At 43.5% G+C, this 18,375-nt stretch overlaps 1 protein-coding gene across 1 annotated transcript in view; it reads right to left on the bottom strand.

The window, feature by feature from the left end:
- DMBT1 (deleted in malignant brain tumors 1) overlaps positions 1–18,375 on the bottom strand; it is a 37,887-nt gene that overhangs the window by 12,506 nt on the left and 7,006 nt on the right. Inside the window, 1 exon segment of the mRNA XM_074908041.1 lies at positions 16,831–16,875. Coding sequence (XP_074764142.1) covers positions 16,831–16,875 — 45 coding nt within the window.

The following is an 18,375-nucleotide window of genomic DNA, read 5'->3' as shown; positions in this document are numbered from 1 at the left end:
ATTTTCATGGTAGTTGTTTGGGTTTTTTTAATTTGGTTTAAACCATGCTACAAGACACTGCTGCAAAACAAATCAATACTAATTTCATTGCATTAATTTTACTTCAACACGAATAATAGTTAATAATGACATTGTTTCATATTTTTAATAAGACAACATGAAGTTATTTAATTTCAGTCTGTCTTCTAATCTTTGCACAAAATTCATCATACTAGCACGTGAGCTACGTGTATGGAACCAGTGTAGAGGAGTAAGACACCCCTTTTTCCTACCTTTTTTGGAAGAATATTCATTAAAGGTTGTAAGTGGTTTATGTGAGGTGGCATCCAGGAGTGCTGCATTTAACAGGAATAACCACAGCAAGTTCTTGGTGGTACCCATCTTGTCAAGAGATGACAATAAAGCAGGGCATGAGAATTTATACTCTGCACCTGTAAAAGAGTGAGGCTCCCAAGGTCACTCTGGCCCATGATATGTCTGATTTCTTCTTAGGCAATATTTTTATGACTACCTGATCTTTACATACTGATTATATGTGAATGGTAAAGTTGCCATTTCCTGGATAATTTGTGCTACTGCTCTTATTATAAATTATCTTAACTGTGTGTGCAGGCCCAGTGTTACCTTTGGAACCAGACCAGTAAATCTACATGTTTCTTTGCACCCACCATCCCAATTTTATTTATTTACTGCTTGTAGCTAATTACTTAATTAAGCAAGCTTAATGCATTGCAAGGTGAGGCAGCAAATTTGTAGCAAGCTTTCTGATAAATCCTTCAGCAGAGAATCCTGGTCTCATAAATGTTTGTATTTCTGATGGTTTCCCACTTGAAACTACAGGCTTATTTCTCTGTTGCTTGTACACAAACAGCACATCATAAATGGGATTCTGTCAGGTATCAAAAGTAAATTAACACCCGTTATTTGTAACATACCCTAAATGGAACTCATCTAAACTCAACTAAATGGAACTCATCTGGGGGCTTCTGTTGAGCTTGCTCTGCTTTACCAATGTCTTCCCTCAATCTACTGCTATGCTCCTTAGCTGAATTTGCCAACAAGGCTTCCTTCAATCCTTTGAATCACAAGGTGTATAAAAAGGGAAAGTAGTAGGTTGAGGTAAAATCAGAAGTCTTGTTGAACTGATTTCCTCAGTTGGTCTACGTGAAGTCTTAATGGAGTTACTGATCGCTTAGAGCACAACAACCCATAATCCTGTCCTGCTAATCTGTTCGCTGCAGTCACTATATTGTATTTCTGCTGTTTCTCCTCATCTGATGAGGGCAAATACCGGCCAGCTAGAAACAGGCCAATTGTAATATTCTGTTCGTTACACTTCATCCAGACTGTACCTATCTGTTCATTTTGGCTATGATACAAATGCCGACCAAACCACAATAGCTGACATAACTCATGATTCCTGCTGGTATATTCCAACCTTCCTCCTGCAGAAAAGCACAGTTTGAGTCCACAGAAAAAGGGAATAAAGAGTCCTCTTTCTGCAAAGGTTCACAGCACTAGAATACAAGAAGGAAAGACAAAAGGCCAGAGTCCAGAAACAGAATCAGAAACTGTCAAAGCAGTCGCTGAGAAAAGCAAACAAACTGGAGGACAATGGTAAATACAACTGATTGTATTCATATGTTAATAAAGAAATGTAATCCTGAACATTGCTATTCACAGCTCTACTGTTCCTGACTTCCTGACAAAAGCAAAAACAATGCCATGTGCTCAGTGGAGTGAACACACAGTGTCACTGGGGAAGGGCTATGAGGGCATAATCCTGTCTCTAAATTCTTGAAAAATAAAACCTTTGTACAGACCAAGGAGCCCAAGCAGCTGGAAAGTAGTTTTGGAGAAAAGGACCTGGGAGTCCTGGTGAACAAACTGAACATGAGCCAGCAATGTGCCCTTGCAGTAAGGTGGCCCGTGGCATCCTGGTGTTACGTTCAGAGAAGCATTGCCAGCCGGCCAAAGGAGGTGATTCTCCCCTTCTACTCAGCACTGGTGAGAGAGTCCTGGGGTGCAGGTTCCAGCTCTAGACTCCCCAGTACAAGAGAGACATGGACATACGAGAGCAAGTCTAGCAAAGGGCCACTGAGACGATTTAGAGACTGGAGCATCTCTCATATGAGGAGAGGCCCAGAGAAGAGAAGGCTCAGTGGGATCTCATCAGTGTGGACAAACACCTGATGGCATGGAGTAAAGACACAGCTGGGCTCTTCTCGGTGGTGCCCGGTGGCAGGATGAGAAGCAATGGGCATGAAATGAAGTACAGTAAATTCCATTTATACATAAAAAGGAATTTCACTGTGAGGGTGGTCAAGCAGTGGAATAGGTTGGCCAGCAAGGTTATAGATTCCTCATTCTTCAAGATATTCAAACCCAACTGCACACAGTCCTGAGCAACCTTTTTTTCTCTGACCCTGCTTTGGGCAAGGGGACAGACTAGGGGATCTCCAGATCATCCAGCCTTGTTTGGTCTGTGACACTGTGAATAGAAAATCTATGAATGATGTCAGGATATTCAAGAACAGAGGAGGACTAAATGTGCTGTGGTTGTTTATCCTTAACAATTAAATCTGCTAGCATGGTTCTTTCACACAAACTTGGCTGTCAGAGTTCTTGCCAGGCCTCACCAATTCCAGCTTACTGGTGCATTTCTGACATTTGCAGTAAATGTCCTTTAACTTATATTAGGACTCATGTCTTCAGATTTGATAACAGGAACCTTTGGTTTGCAGCTGCTAAATCGCCAGAGTCCTTCGTACAAAATACGCCTTAGATTAGCTCTCTTTTCCATTGCACTTACTGACATTAAATCAGCAGGAAGTTTGCTGCAAAATGAAGTGCCATAAAAAACTAAATAACCTGATGTGTGAGGCTGCATGCCTGATAGTGTGTCAGCGATCCCTTCCTGTTCTCACTAGTTCCTCAGATCTTGACCGCATATCACTGAGACAGATTACATGGGATCAAATTTGTCTTACCATAATACAAAAAATGTCAGGCACATGAAACCTAAAGAAGTTTGTCTAAGAAAATCAGACTCAGTCAACTCATGCTATCTTCTGTCATAGATCAGACGTGTGCTGGAACTAGTGTTCACTAAATTATACTTGGATTAAAGAAAAAAATGTTATCTTTTCTATGAAATTTCAATTAAAAATGCAGGTCCAAACTACCAAATATTGAATTTTTCAAACACAGTTGTCATTTTTAGTGGCACTTAGAGCTGTTAAAGACTATAGAAAGCTCTGCCATCTCCCTTGATCAATCATTTTCTTTGAGAAAGAAAAAAAAAATTTACTTACCGTAACAGTCTGTGTTCTAGAGCCATGGACTGTTTTTTTGCCATGTGCTGCTCACAGGAGGGAGCTTATACACATCAGTCTTCACACTGATCCTCTGTGTCTGCCCAGGAATTCTCTGCAGGACTTAAATTCTTAGATATGTTCCCATTCATTTCATGTTGTAGACAGATGGGTAATACCCCATCAGGAGAGCACCCACTATTTCTCAGACTTTACTTTTAGTCTACTTTGCTTTGTTTCTACAACAGGAGAAAATTTCAGTTGTAAGTCCAAGAAAGTGACAAAAATAAATATCAGAAGTCTTATGAAGAGCTATATACAGCTGAAATAAATCTATACACCATCCATGCTTAAGTCTAATATTTGGGTAGTGTCCTAGTTGGGTAGGATCTCCTATCTACAAACCAATCTGGAAAATCTAAAGAAATTTTGAATTGAGAGCTTGCAGCAACACTCTATTCTTGAATGATGTTCTCCATTTTGAATTGATTCTTTCTGCCTGTAGCAGAAAAGTCAATAGCCAAGTTTTAGCTTGTATATAACCTCATTGTCACCTCTGGTTGTCAGCACATTAGCATTTAAAATCTGGGTATAGTAATTTTTCTTCCCTTGTTCAGACTCTTCAGCTAGCTGCCTGACTGCCCCTACCTGGCACGTAGAGTTGAGTATAAGCCCTTAATCCTTTCGTAGAGATGTTTGTGCTTCCTATTAAGTAGTATATGTACCAAAAGATCAACATACATTCTGCTAAATTCCCAAGTACCTTTCTATAAAGTGATGCATTACCAACTCCAGTGGTATCAAATACCATTTGATTTGGTCATGCCTAAAGCAATAGCTTGGTCTTGCCTCTTTTACTACCCCTAGCCATTACCTCCTTATTTTAAATCACCCATTTCATGCTATTTTCACCTCTCTACAGTTTTACTGCATTTGCTTTCTCACGGCCCACTCCCCTATTTCATTTAAATTCTTCTGTAGATGTCTAGTCCACTCCTCTCTAATTTCTGTGCACTACTCAGCTTGCACCTCCCTCATTCGGCCCGGTGGTGTCCAGTAAGATTGCAAGACCTCTGGCAAAAGCAGGATAAAGCGTGGAAGAGATGGCTGGCAACACCTAGCCAATGGCTGAACAGGATTTCACACATAAATTATAGCTAATTGCTGATACATAAATTATACATTTTTGGACACTCATGTTCTGTGACCTTCCCTGCACTACGTACCAGTTTCAAGGAACTTCCTACAGACTTGGACAGCCAGGGTCCAGCAGAGGTGGTTTGGGAACATGCAGCAGAGCTGCCTCCCAGTGATGTCTGGGATGTGGGACGTACAAATAGTCTTCAAGGATGCAAGTCAACCTGCAAGCCACTCTCTCATTGTATGCCCACCCCTGCACTTCTCTTGTGGTGACACAATACATGTGCATTTTTGTCACCTAATGAATGAAGGTCCTCAACAGTCAGAACAGCCTGTACTTGGAGGGTTTCTGGAAAAGACTGTGAGTACAATCTCAGTGAATGCTTCTTACAGGCCATATCTGCTCCCATCTTACACTTCCCTGCAGCTGCCTTCTTTCCTACTGCTTTATATCTGAGCCTCAAGCCTGGCTTTAGCCTTCCAGCCTCTTTTTATACTCATCTATTTAAACCATCCTTAGTTCTTTGAAGTATTTTTAGTTGAGTGATTTTGTCTTCAAGTAATGCCAGTTTCCTTTCCAAGCTTCACTGAAATCAAATATACCAGATGTGGGGGAGCCTGAGGCAGCTGGCTACTGAAAGAGAAGGTGTGAACGGAGAAGACAACTTGGCTCCAAGACTTCCAGCTCTACTCAGTGTTACCATCTGTTCACCTCCGTGCCCTGACCTTGCCTTCAAACCAGGAGAAGGACCAGCAGGAAGGAAATGATGCTGCTAAGCTGCCAAAGGGAATTGCTCAAGGAAAGTCATTGCTTCATGACTTATGCAAAAATATCTAGATGCATGAAAAGCCACATGCACTCAAAACATCACAGGTGTTGTTCTGCAGGTGTGTGCTATGTGATTTACGTATAAACTCGAGGAAAGTATATAAGGAAGTAATATTCGTTTATTTCTGTGTGAAAGTTTATTTCAACATAAGATATAGAAGTCAGTCATTTAGCAGTTTTGCAGTGATTGCTTCTCAGCACCAATCCACTCATAATGTGTTGCTCAACTTTTATTCTGCTTTGCAACTGATAAACTGTGAAGTCCTCCTACGAAAGCTAAAAGTGCCCTGTATATAACATTTTGTCTAAATGCTTTTAACCATTCCAGCTCTTTTCAAGAATGTGTTTCCATGTCTGGTTTTAGCTAGCTTCCATATTTTTTTTCTTTGTTCTTACAACTTGACAACAATAGCATATTTCTGAAGCTTTTAAATGACCCCATGAACTTTAAAAATAGTTCTCTGGCCACAATATGATAGCTTTGTCAAGCACTTTTTGTTTATCCTGTATACCTGCCAGAACTTGTCACCATCAAAAAAAATATTTTAAAACTATTTTACTTCTGGTTAAACATAGAAGTGCAAAGTAAAAGCTGAACTAAGCTACTTTAAAATTAATATATTTTATTTACTTGGAATGTTACTGAATAAAAACAAGTGTCCCTAAATTTTTTGATATTAATTGTGTTTAAGGATATTCAAAAGCTCATAGAGTAAGAATTCCTTTTTGTGACCTAACTGTGGCACTGGACTTCAGTCCCATGTCTCATCATATTTGTGTTTCCAGTATATGTATGTGCAGAGAAACACCTGTGGTTCTAAGGGAGAGAAAAAACACATTGAAGTTATGAAATGCTTTTAATCCTGAAGAAGCCAACTGAACTAAAGGTCTTGATTCCCAAAGATAGAAGTCTACAGTGTAGCTAGTGCTGGTTTTGATGATTTCCCCACTCGTACAAGGTCTTCCCAAAGATTCCTGAACTGGTAGCCTGGACAGCAGATGTCTACATTGTGCTGCTCCGTGCTGTTCAGACTCTTTCAGGAATTTTATCTTCTTTCAGCTGTTAAACAACAAAAGAAACAAAGAGCCATAACGGAAAAGTCTTAGGATTACAGCTTTTAGATTTTCTCTGCTCAAGGACCCAAGCATTTATACCTTTCATACAAAAATTATGTGCCTTGATTTGTCATTTAAAGTAGACTAGGTTGTTGTTTGTGTCTATCATATTTCTTAACACTTCTTAACACTTTTAGTTGCATTTCCTCCTTGCACTAATCAAAGATCTAAAAGGATCAAGCAGTTTAATTTAGGATTGTGTAGTTCTAATAGTTACAATCTGCACCAAAGAAAAAACTATCAATTAAAAGAAATTCTTCATATCTCCAGTCTAATACCCGGTGCAACATGAGCTAGTTTTCTGGGCTGTCTGTTTTATTTTCTCTAAATCACAAATATAGTAAGATAGAATGAAAAGTGCACTATGCTCCATTTCCTTTTGCTTTTTTTTTTTTCCCCCACCTAACTGAACAGATCCTTTCTGCTAGTGGGCTTTTCATAATATGAGGGGTGCCCTACATGTGATAATCTGAAGCAACAAGAGCGTGGTGGTTACTAAAGGGATGAGCAACGACAAATATAAATACATCTCATCTGTTCCCTCCCTACCTCGGTTACTGGGCATTATATAACAATTTTTAGACAGGGAGAAGAAGTTAGCGAATTTTGCCATGCTGGATGAAGTCAATTTTTCACGTACATTGTTGTTTTAGATATTGCATAATGTATTGACATTTAACTGGGAGCCAAGATGGATCATTAAAATTAAATATCTGAATTAGCAGCAAAACTTTGCAAATGTTTAAATAGCTCATGTGCCTAACTTTTCTGTTATGAATAGTGTCCCAAAATCTTTGGAAATAATCGACATAGTTAAATGTTTGCCTTAACCTCTGCAAGATCAGGCCTCCAACACGATTCTCAAAAGCCATTCCAAAGATATTTGCTGAAATACTTATTGCTCAACTGATGCATGCCGTTTAGAAACTTCATGCGGGTGTATATTGAGGGCAGCATAGCTCAACCTTCACATTGGAAAACTCCCAAAGGCCAAAACAGACTGTGCTATGCCTTTCTACAGAGCCTGGCAAAACCGGGGCATGACCACACTGATGCCAAGCAGTAGATTTTGTTCTTTAATGTGAAGAGAAAACACAACAATGATCTTGAGTAGTCTGAACACGTGATAAAGTCTGCCCAGTGGGCTCCAGCCTGTGTTTGCTGTTACATAACTAACCAAGAATTAGCATAAAGTCTAGAAGTTGGCTATAGCTTAGTGCATGGGAAAGCATTATTGACTGCCCAAGTGTTCACCGCCTGCTGAAAAGTCTAGGCAAGGCTTAGCTGCCAACCCAGCCACTTCAGACCATGCAAACATATCTCTGTTCGATAAGAGGAATTTTGTACTGGTTTATTTGTCTAAAAAAAGGAAGAAAAAAAAAGATTGAAAGGTGGTGGAGACACCTTCATGGGAGCCAATATCAAATATCTTCTTATGGTTTTCTCTGGCATTCAGTTTTATTAGATCGATTGTAAGCTCAACAAACACGGTCCAAGAACAGTGCGGATCTACAGAAATGTTTAAAACACTCTAAAAAGATTCTGCATTGCGTTTGCAAGTTATAAGAATCTCATGCGTTTCATCCCCTGTATGACGTATACTTTTTTCCTGAGGATTTCACTGTGCTGCAACTGCCTTTGGCTTTGCCCTTCCCTGGCTCACGTGAATACAATAACACAATGAATCTACTCTGTCCTGTCATAAGGATGTATGACTCATCTCTTAAAAAAAGAAAAAGACAATAGCCATTGACTTATTCCATTGTGCCTTTGGTAGCTGCCCCCCTACAGTGTAGGAAGACTGGTGTAGTTCTGAACCAAGAACCTGACTAAGAATAGTAATAATACAGGCTTTTACTGAACTGACAAGAAGTCCTGAAAGAGAAATAAATACCAACACAAGCCTTTTCAAATGAGAATTATCACAACCCTTATGGAAAGAATGATTAAAAAGATATCAGAGTAGATGTTAGTTACTAATAATCAGTATTTGTATTTACTAAAAGGAATGATTGCACCATTTGACCTAAAATTTGAGATTTGGTATGTAGATGGAAGAGACTCACTGTACATAAACAAGGAATGGTGGGGAAAACTTCAGACCTTAGTGCAAAGATGACAGTGTAAATATTACTACAGGGATGCTCATATCTTTTCTATTCATTCACCAGTGTTTAATAGAGAAGAAAATTATGGAGAGTTTTGGGGTTTTGCTGCAGTTATGTAGGTTGTAGCTGCATGATAACAGAAATTACAGTTCCTTAGCTACTGCACATACTTTGGTCTTAAATATTAAGTATTTGTGAGTCATTTAACTGTCATCCAGTTCAGGCCTCAATCTATGTTATCTTTTAGCCCTCTTCTTCTTCAGAAACCTTACACAGGAAATCTTCCTCCAGCTGTACACAATTACATTATCACAGTGGCAGTGCGATAAGTGAAAAGACATTGAAGTCTGATCTAGGTTTTTTCCCTTGGGAAATTTTGAACATGTTCCAAAACAAGAGGCTGTAACAGTAGCTCAGCTTGCTCATTCACAGCTCCAATTACACCTAAGGTTAGTCTTGCTTTCTCCAGTATCCTAAACCTTTAAATCATAGAATCATAAAATCATTTAGGTTGGAATAGGCCTTTAACATCATCAAGTCCAACCACTAACCTAGCACTGCCAAGGCCACCACTAAACCATGTCCCTAAGCACCATATTTCCAAACCTTTTAAACATCTCCAGGGATGGGGACTCCACCACTTTCTGGGGCAGCCTGTTCCAATGTTTGACAACCCTTCTGGTGAAGAAATATTTTCTAATATCCAATCTAAACCTCCCCTGGTGCAACTGAAGGTCACTTCTTGTTCCATCACTTGTTACTGGGGAGAGGAGACCGACACCCACCTCGCTATAACCTCCTTTCAGGCAGTTGCAGAACAATAAGGTCTCCCCTGAGCCTCCTTTTCTCCAGGCTAAACACCTCCAGTTCCCTCAGCCTCTCCTCACAGGACATGTGTTCCAGACCCTTCACCATCTTTGTTGCCCTTCTCTGGACACGCTCCAGCACCTCAATGTCTCTCTTGCAGTGAGGGGCCCAAAACTGAACCCAGTATTCGACGTGAAACCTCACCAGTGATGAGTACAGGGGGACAATCACTGCCCTAGTCCTGCTGGCCACGCTATTGCTGACACACGCCAGGATGCCATTGGCCTTCTTGGCCACCTGGGCACACTGCTGGCTCATGTTCAGCTGCTGTCGACCAACACCCCCAGGTCCTTTTCCATCTGGCAGCTTTCCAGCTGCTCTTCCCCAGGTCTGCAGTGTTGTGTGGGGTTGTTGTGACCCAGGTTCAGGACCCGGCACTCAGCCTTGTTGAACCTCAAACAATTGGCCTCAGCCCATTGATCTGGCCTGTCCAGCTCCCCCTGTAGAGCCTTCCCACCCTCCAGCAGATCAACACTCCCACCCAACCTGGTGTCATCTGCAAACTTACTGAAGGTGCACTCGATCTCCTCATCCAGATCACTGATAAAAAAATTAAACAGAGCTGGCCCCAGTACTGAGCCCTGGGGAACACCACTTGTGACCAGCCATCAATTGGATTTCACTCCATTCACCATAATTCTTTGGGGTTGGCCATCCAGCAGCGAAGACTACACTTGTCCGAGCCATGAGCAGCCAGTTTCTCAAGAATGCTGTGGGAAATGGTGACAAAGGCTTTACTAAAGTCCAAGTAAACAACATCCACAGCCCTTCCCCCATCCACTAAGTGGGATAGGAGGAGATCAGGTTAGTCAAGCAGGACCTACCTTTTATAAACCCACGTTGACTGGGCCTGACCACCTGGTTGTCCTGATCATGCTGAGAGGCCTGTAGTTCCCTGGATCCCCCTTCCAACCCTTCCTGTAGATGGGCATCACATTTGCAAACTTCCAGCCAACTGGGACCTCCCCGGTTAGCCAGGACTGCTGACAGATGATGGAAAGCATCTCAGTGAGCACCTCCACCAGCTCCCTCAGTACTCTTGGGTGGATCCCGTCCAGCTCATGGACTCGTGTGTGTCTAAGTGGTGTAGCAGGTCACTAACCATTTCCCCTTGGGTTATGGGGGCTTCATTCTGCTCCCTATCGCTGTCTTCCAGCTCAGGGGGCTGGGTACCCCGAGAACAACTGGTCTTACTATTAAAGACTGAGGCAAAGAAGTCATTAATACCTTAGCTCTTTCCTCATTCTTTGTCACTAGGTTTCCCCTGGCAGCCAATAAAGGATGGAGATTCTCCTTAGCCCCTCTTTTGTTGCTGATGCATTTAGAGAAACATTTTTAATTGTCTTTTACAGCAATAGTCATATTAAATTCTAGAGGGCTTTGACCCTTCTAGTTTTCTCCCTCCATAACCTCACAATATACTTCTGTCAAAGGTCATATATGTTGCAATAAAGGTACCAAAGGTCTATTGACTCAGGTGGAACTGACCTGAGAGCAGCCTGAGAGCTCCACCTGCCTTGGCCACAGTCCAGGGCCAACCTTGATCACACACAATCCAGCGCTAAGGATGAAAATGCACTTTTCAGAGGTATCAAAGAAAAGCTGCTGAGGGCTCCGATGAGGTATGCTCTGTTGCCAACAGCGTCATGCTCTGCCTCTGCTGTGCCCCATCTTGTGCTGTGGTCACAAGAGGTGCAGCAGGAGAACAGCCCAGCTCATGCAGGCAGCCACAGGCAGGGGATGAGGAAGCACAGCAGTTCTTCAAGGCAACAGTTTCTTCAGAGATCTTTCTAGAAGCTGCCTGCTGATGGCCCGGTGGATGAAGATCTCCCAGTATCTCAGTCCAGTATGTACCATCCACAACATTTATTGTTATTTGGAAAAACAGGAGGAGGACACTTGCAGTTGGCTGATGGCAGCGATGGGGTTTAGCTTCTGAAAACTGCAGTCAGTCAAGATTGATGCCGTGTCGGTTTATATATATAGCGGTTTGTCCTTCTCAGAGCCCAGAGGTGACCAGATGTTGCGTGCAACAGCAACCTGAAGGAGCAAATCGTCCTAGGTCACTTCTGCAACCCTTATGGCACTGATCCAGCAGACCTGTGGATGCCTTGAGGAGGAGTTGGGGCTGTTGCAGCCTGGAGCAGGAGGGGGGCAGCCAGGCATTCTTGGGGTGACAGCCCTTTTGCCATCCTGCAACCACCAAGATGTTTGTGCCACACAGCCCTACAGGAAGGGACTATTTGTCCTGGTGATGTTCCCTTGTAGCGGTAGTCACTTCTTGTGGCTGATAGTTGTCTTTTTTTTTTCTTGCAGAAATTCAGGCAGATAAATTGGTACCTTTGTTTGATATGAAGCAGGCTATGGTATTACCTAAAAAAGTTATACTGACTTTATTTGACCTTATTTGATGGCAAAAAACCAAACAAACAAACAAAAAACCCCCTAGATTTTAAGCTGTTTTCCAGAATTGCTTTTGGCTGACAGTGAAGTATTAGGTTAGGCTGTAGCAGTAATTATACCATCACAGTCATAATATAATAAAGATTCATATGAATTTTACAGAGGTGTCTGGCTTAGGCAGTAAGTCACAGACATAAGCTGTCGTGCAGGGCTGATCTTGCAGCAGATCTGGACCACAAATAAAAACTTCCTGGACTTTTCCAGAACCCTGGTATGTGATGTTCCCGTGTTCTTGCAGAAGAACCCCATACATGAACAACATGTTGCTTGGAAATATTCTTTTTTACAGATGATGCTCTTCAAGACAGCAAAACTTTGAGTTCAAATGCAGACACTTTCAGGGATCAAGACTGTAATGTACTAGAAACCCTACCTTCCTGATCTTGTATTACATAATCTATATTGGAAATCAGCCATAATTGCAAATAGTTCAAATAACTCATTTTCTCAACAAGAAGGAGCACCCTAATTAACTAGTCACAAAATATTCAGACATTACGTATGAGGATCTATACGCAATTGGAAGAATAATTTTTTTTTTTCAGTCGTGCATGATTGTGTATTTTTAGCTGCATAAAACCTTCTCCATCTGAAACATTTCATTATGCTACGCAACTTTTACATTTAATCTTCACCTTAGGAAATTTGAATTGATAGAAAACAGCACTTAAAAGAAGGCTTAGCAGAGTACAACAGGAGTGCCTGAATTCAAGCTAGCACTGACTGCAGTGCAAATAGGAAACATTACAGAGCAGTTTCAACTGTGTGTACCTTGCCTGAAGGGTAAATTGAAATATATACATTGCATCTCACTGAGATTTATGGAAGTACCTTTCAAGGGTACGCACATGGGCCCTGATGCTGGCTATCACACAGCACACATTGTGTGATGCACTCACAACTGCCCTATGGAAAGGAAAGACTCTTGATTTTAATTATATCTGAGAAAGAGGGAAACAAACTCATGGCTGGTGTGGAGCAGGAACCGGCCATCTGGGTTGCCCAAAACCCAGCGTGTATTTTTCGCTATCAGAGTCAAGATGTTCATCTTGAGAGGAGGGAGCTGATGGTTCAGGTACTGTATAAAGATGTGAGAGCCTAATGTTGCAGGTGGCAATTAATTCAAAGGTTGTTTTGGGGCTGCAAACTTTCCCTGGTCTTCTGGCTTCCTTCAATGCTGAATTGTTATGTCAAGCCCACCTCTTCTCACAAGGTGAGCCTTCACCAGGGAAAGCCTTTCATGCTTGGATTTTAATCTTGGATTGTCAATTCAACTCAATTCCAGGAAATTACTCAATCCATCAAATTACTCAACCAATCTGATCAGCTGCAGGTGTTTATCAAGGCTTACATGATCCATTATGGAATTAGTTTCTTCACTTTATGTTTCAAAAGAAACCCAACAAGAGTGGAAACAGCAACTGCCAGGGGCCCAACAGCACTAATACATGGTGCACGAGAGACATCAGCTGGGGCAGGAGCTGAATTCATGTTCTCCTGGATGACAAGAGTCCAACTCTGGGAAAGATGAGAGGACCTGATTACATTTGATCCCTCATCTTGTTATCTCCAGAACATAAAAAAATGAAAAATAGTGGCATTCTAGATCAGATTTAATGACTAGTCAATTTCTTGCACTCTGATACCTCCAGGTTCAGGTTTATATTGGTAGAGCTTGTTTATAGAATTTAAACATTTCACTTTTTCACCGTTAAGAAAACAAACAAAAAGCTGAGAGATCACAAAGTTTTCAGCCTGGCTTTTTGGATGCGAGAGCTCCAAGCAGCAGGCCCTTTGGGAAGAGGTGAGTGTCACAGAGCTGCCTGTGCCCATCTCATCAGGCTCCCCACAGAACTGCTGAAGCAGAGTTTTTGTTAGACGCAGATGAAGACAACTGGTGTGAAGTGGCATTAACAGGCTTGAGTCAGTAAACACATTCCTAATATTTATTGTAGAGCTGATGGTAGTCCAGCAGCAGCATAGTTTCTTTCAGAATTAAATTGGCATTTAAAGGTGCTATCTGTCAAAGGAAATAGTTTTATCTAAAATCACGCGCATTCCTATTCTCAGCACCAGCTTCCTGAATCTGTCAGCAACAACAGCCATACTTTCTTGGCCAGAATTTGCTTCTCTCTTGGATTTAGTAACACAGCCTTGGTACCATCTGGAAGAATAGTCAGAGATCCTGCACACCACTAGTTCACACTGCAGGTAAACCAATGGATTGTTACGAACAAACTGGAAGGCATTGAATTTAAATCCAACCACGTGTCTGTAGGGTGAATAATATGTAGCATAGGTAGAATCTCAAACACACCTAAAAAGAAACCAAAAACTCTCATGAATACGCACTGCAGTCAGTCATTTACATGCAATAGAACACATAACATGAAAAGTGGTTTTTGAAAGATGATGGAAATGGTTCAGAAACCTGCAACTGGGAAAAGCAAGATGCCCCTTTTTGGAAGCATTGAGCCATGTTACCTCCTCTCAGCCTGTCATCTGGATGGCATGTCATCTGTTTGTATGTTCATCTGAAGGTGAATAATCCTTACCTGTGATATGGCACTGTTACCTCTTCGATAATAACAATCCATGGTGAACTGGCCACAGCCATTTAGTCTGTTTGTCATTTTAAGCTCTGTGTGTGTGTGTATGTTCTATTTTGGGTCAATCCATCCCCTTTCCTCCAGTAAACCCCAAATGCACATATTCATTAATTAGTTAGAAGTTGACATAAATGTATGTTGTATTTACAATATCAGGAAAAGGGAAAGGGAAAAGGAAAAGGAAAATGAAGAGGGAAAGGGAGAAGGGAGAAGGGAAAAGGGAGAAGGGAAAAGGGAGAAGGGAAAAGGGAGAAGGGAAAAGGGAGAAGGGAAAAGGGAGAAGGGAGAAGGGAAAAGGGAAAAGGGAGAAGGGAAAAGGGAGAAGGGAAAAGGGAAAGGGAAAGGGAAAGGGAAAGGGAAAGGGAAAGGGAAAGGGAAAGGGAAAGGGAAAAAAAGGAAAAGGAAAAGGAAAAGGAAAAGGAAAAGGAAAAGGAAAAGGAAAAGGAAAAGGAAAAGGAAAAGGAAAAGGAAAAGGAAAAGGAAAAAGAAGAAAAAACAGGAGTTCAAAGGCAGTGCTATCTGTAATTGTGATACATAAAAGCTTACCCATTCCTGATTATATCATAGGTTACTGTCATAAAATTGTGGGGAGTGGGAGATGCCACACATGTGTCCACAAATAATACCAGGTTTGGATCAGAGCTGTGCAGGTAAGCTTCAAGGAACAAATTCTGGTCGATATCAACACAGTATGGTGAGTCATACACTGGCCGTGAGAAGGATGCAGAATCATAAAATGTAAGGTTTATATCATATCTGCCATACTGAGTTTCATTGCCTTCAAAATTGTCCTCTGCAGCATACATTATTTGTGTCCATGTGTCCTGGAGCATTTTGCAGTGAACATGCAAGCGAAGATTTTTATTTCTTGTGACTACAGTATCAGAAGAGGATCCTCTAAGAAGGTTGGAATAGATTATTGTATTATTGTTTCCCTGTTTGGCATATAAAATAAAATGCAAAATTAATTCATGTAGTCAGGTTTCCTATTATGCATTCTAAACTCTTCTGTATCCTTACAGCAATGTGCACAGTAAATGCATGATTTCCTAGAAAGCCTGCTGTGGAGAAGGCTGAACCTAGTAATTCCTGTTCTCGAGAGAAGAATCTGTAATCTACATGTAATATTCAGTGCCTACAATGCAGGCCTAGAAAACTACTCACATTAAATGCAGACATAACTGAATCAAATAGAACCTGTACAATGCTTTGAACACTAAATGAAGAGGGATATGCCCCAAAATTATAAGCAGTAATATCCCTCTCATGGGCTACAACCAGGACCCAGCAATTCCTCTGCCTGCACTCGTACACACACAGCCCCAACACAAACATGAGCCTTTCCATCTGGGGACCCCATCTCAGGTGCTCCATATATGCTCTGCCTGAACATCAGGAAACACTGTTTTACTGTGAGGGTGACTGAGCATGGGCACAGGTTGCCCACAGGTGGTGGATTGTCCATCCTGGGAGACAACCAAGAGCCCTGTGGACATGGTCTTGGGCAGGCAGTTCTAGGTGACTTGGCTTTAGCAGGGGGGTTGGACTAGATGGCCTCCAGAGGTCCCTTCCAACCTCAGCCATCCTGTGATTCTGTGATCAGTAACTGGGAGCAGGAGCTAGTCAGACCCTTCAAATCCTCCAAATCTATTTGAGGTTGATGACACAGTGGGTGTTGAGCTGGAGCCACCTGGTGCTGCAGGGAGAGAGCAGCAGGTGAATGCGCAGCATTTTGCCCAAGAGAAACAACCCTCTGGCAGTCAGCCCTCCCCAGAGGGCTCCCAGGACACTGAAACTCCCGCTACACCACAACCCAAGACCCACAGTCACCACCTGGATGTGTGACAGGTCCCTGTGTGGCTGCACCTCGAAGCCTTCCCCCTCCATCCCACCAGTCCTGAGCACGGCTCGCATTCTGCATGTGCAATAGCTCCCACCAGCAGGGCCTCGAATGTCTTTGTTAGTCACTGGGATGATGGGACAGAGTGGATCCTCAGCAAGTTTGCTGATGACACTAAATTAGGAAGAGTGGCTGATCCACGAGAAGGTTCTGCTGCCATCCAGGGGGCTCCTGACAGGCTGGAGAAACAGGCCAACAGGAGCTTCATGCAGTTCAACAAGGAGAAGCACCAAGTCCTGCTCCCGGGTAAGAACAACCCCAAGCACCAGTACGTGCTGTGGGCTGCCTGCTGGGAAGCAGCTCTCCAGAAAAGACCATGGTGGTCCTGGTGGACACCAAGTTCAACGTGACCCAGCAATGGTTTAGCAGGGGGTGTTGGACTAGCTGACATCCAGAGGTCCCTTCCAACCTCAGCCATCCTGTGATTCTGTGACCCTGAGCAAGGGAATGAGACAACCAGAGCACTCAACCCCTCCAGACCTACCTGTGGTTGGTGTCACGGGGGGAGTCAAGCTGGAGATACCTGGCACTGCAAGGAGAGAATAGAAAGTGAGCGAGCAGCATTTTACCTAAGATGAAGAGCCCAGCGGGAGTATCCCAAGGTCTGCTTGCAGTAAAGTCTGGAAAAATCGATGATGGCTCAGCAGCAGCACTGGCAAAGGTGGAGAAATCCCTGTCCCTGCCCATTAGGCAAAGAAAGCATTCTGGCAGCAGTCTGGTGGCAGTCCTTTCCAAAAAGATGCCCCTGACCCAAAATGCCTGTCAGTGGGGCCAGAGGGTCCGGATCTCCATAGTTGTCAGGAGCCATCAGAAGGCCTTTAAGGAAGAGTTTGTGCTTCTGCCCTGTCAAAGAGTAAAGGAAGGCTCTGGTCTTACCTGTGGTGCTGCTGGAGGCGGGAAATGAGTAGTAGTAGGCCTGGAAACCTCTCCGGGTGATGCTGATGTCGCTGCGAAACAGGATGGTCAGCTGGTGCCCAGATGACTTGAAGACTTGATGGTCATTCCTGCAAACAGTCCCGAGAAGTGGGCTCCCGGGGGACCCCCCATCATACACCTCGATGGCGTCGTACCGGCAGTTGCTGCCTTCGAGCCTGAGGAAGGAGAGGAGGCTCTGTCTGCAACACAGGCTGCGCAGCCTCTGAGCACGAGTAGCGGCAGGAGCTGCGGGGCTTAAGCAACCTGACTCCTGGCCAAGACCCCCATGATGGGGACAAAGCCACCCCTGAGCCCACAGCCAGCACTGAGCACCCTGCCCACACCACAGCCACCACCCCGCTGGACTCACTCAACATCCGAAAACCGGAGCTCGACTCTGCGACCCAGGTCCCGCAGCTGTACACGCCACACGCAGCGGGCGCTGTTGGGGTAGGAGTCGGGGTAGCCTGGGCTCTGGACTGAGCCGGACAAACCCTGAAGCAAGCCACCACAGGAGCCAGCTCCTGAGGAAAAGAGCAGAGCCTGGGGATGGGCAGAGAGCTCTTGAAATCCTGCCACCAGAAGATGTCAGAGAAGGGCTCTGCCACAGTCCCACAGAGACTCGCCCTCCCAGGCATGTGGCTGCACCCCAAAGCCTTATCCCAGCCTCCCCCCCAGCCCAGAGCACAGGTTCTCTCGGCGTGGGCAGTAACCCCTCAGCAGGGCCTGGCCGTCCACGAGAACACCTGGGGCAGGAGACAACCAGACCCCTTAACACCTCCAGACCTAAATGTGATCAATGACACAGCGGCAGCCGAGCTGAAGCTACCTGGTCCTGCAGGGAGAAATCAGCATGTCAGTGAGCAGCGTTTTTCCTAAGAGGATTAACTTGCTGGGAGACAACCCTCTCCAAAATCCAGGCTCTTTCCATTGGTGCCCACTGATGGCACAAGTGGCCATGAAACACAGGAGGTTCCCTCTGAACATCAGGAAACACTTTTTCACTCTGAGAGTAACTGAGCATGGGCACAGGTTGCCCACAGAGATATTGGACTCTCCATCCGTGCAGATGGCCAAGAGCCTTCTGGACATGCCCTTGGGCAGCCAGCTCTAG

The sequence above is a fragment of the Athene noctua genome, chromosome 5 (genome assembly GCF_965140245.1).
Source record: "Athene noctua chromosome 5, bAthNoc1.hap1.1, whole genome shotgun sequence".
Taxonomy (NCBI): domain Eukaryota; kingdom Metazoa; phylum Chordata; class Aves; order Strigiformes; family Strigidae; genus Athene; species Athene noctua.
The sequence above is the reverse complement of the archived record's forward strand: the minus strand, read 5'-3'. Positions and strand labels throughout refer to the sequence as shown.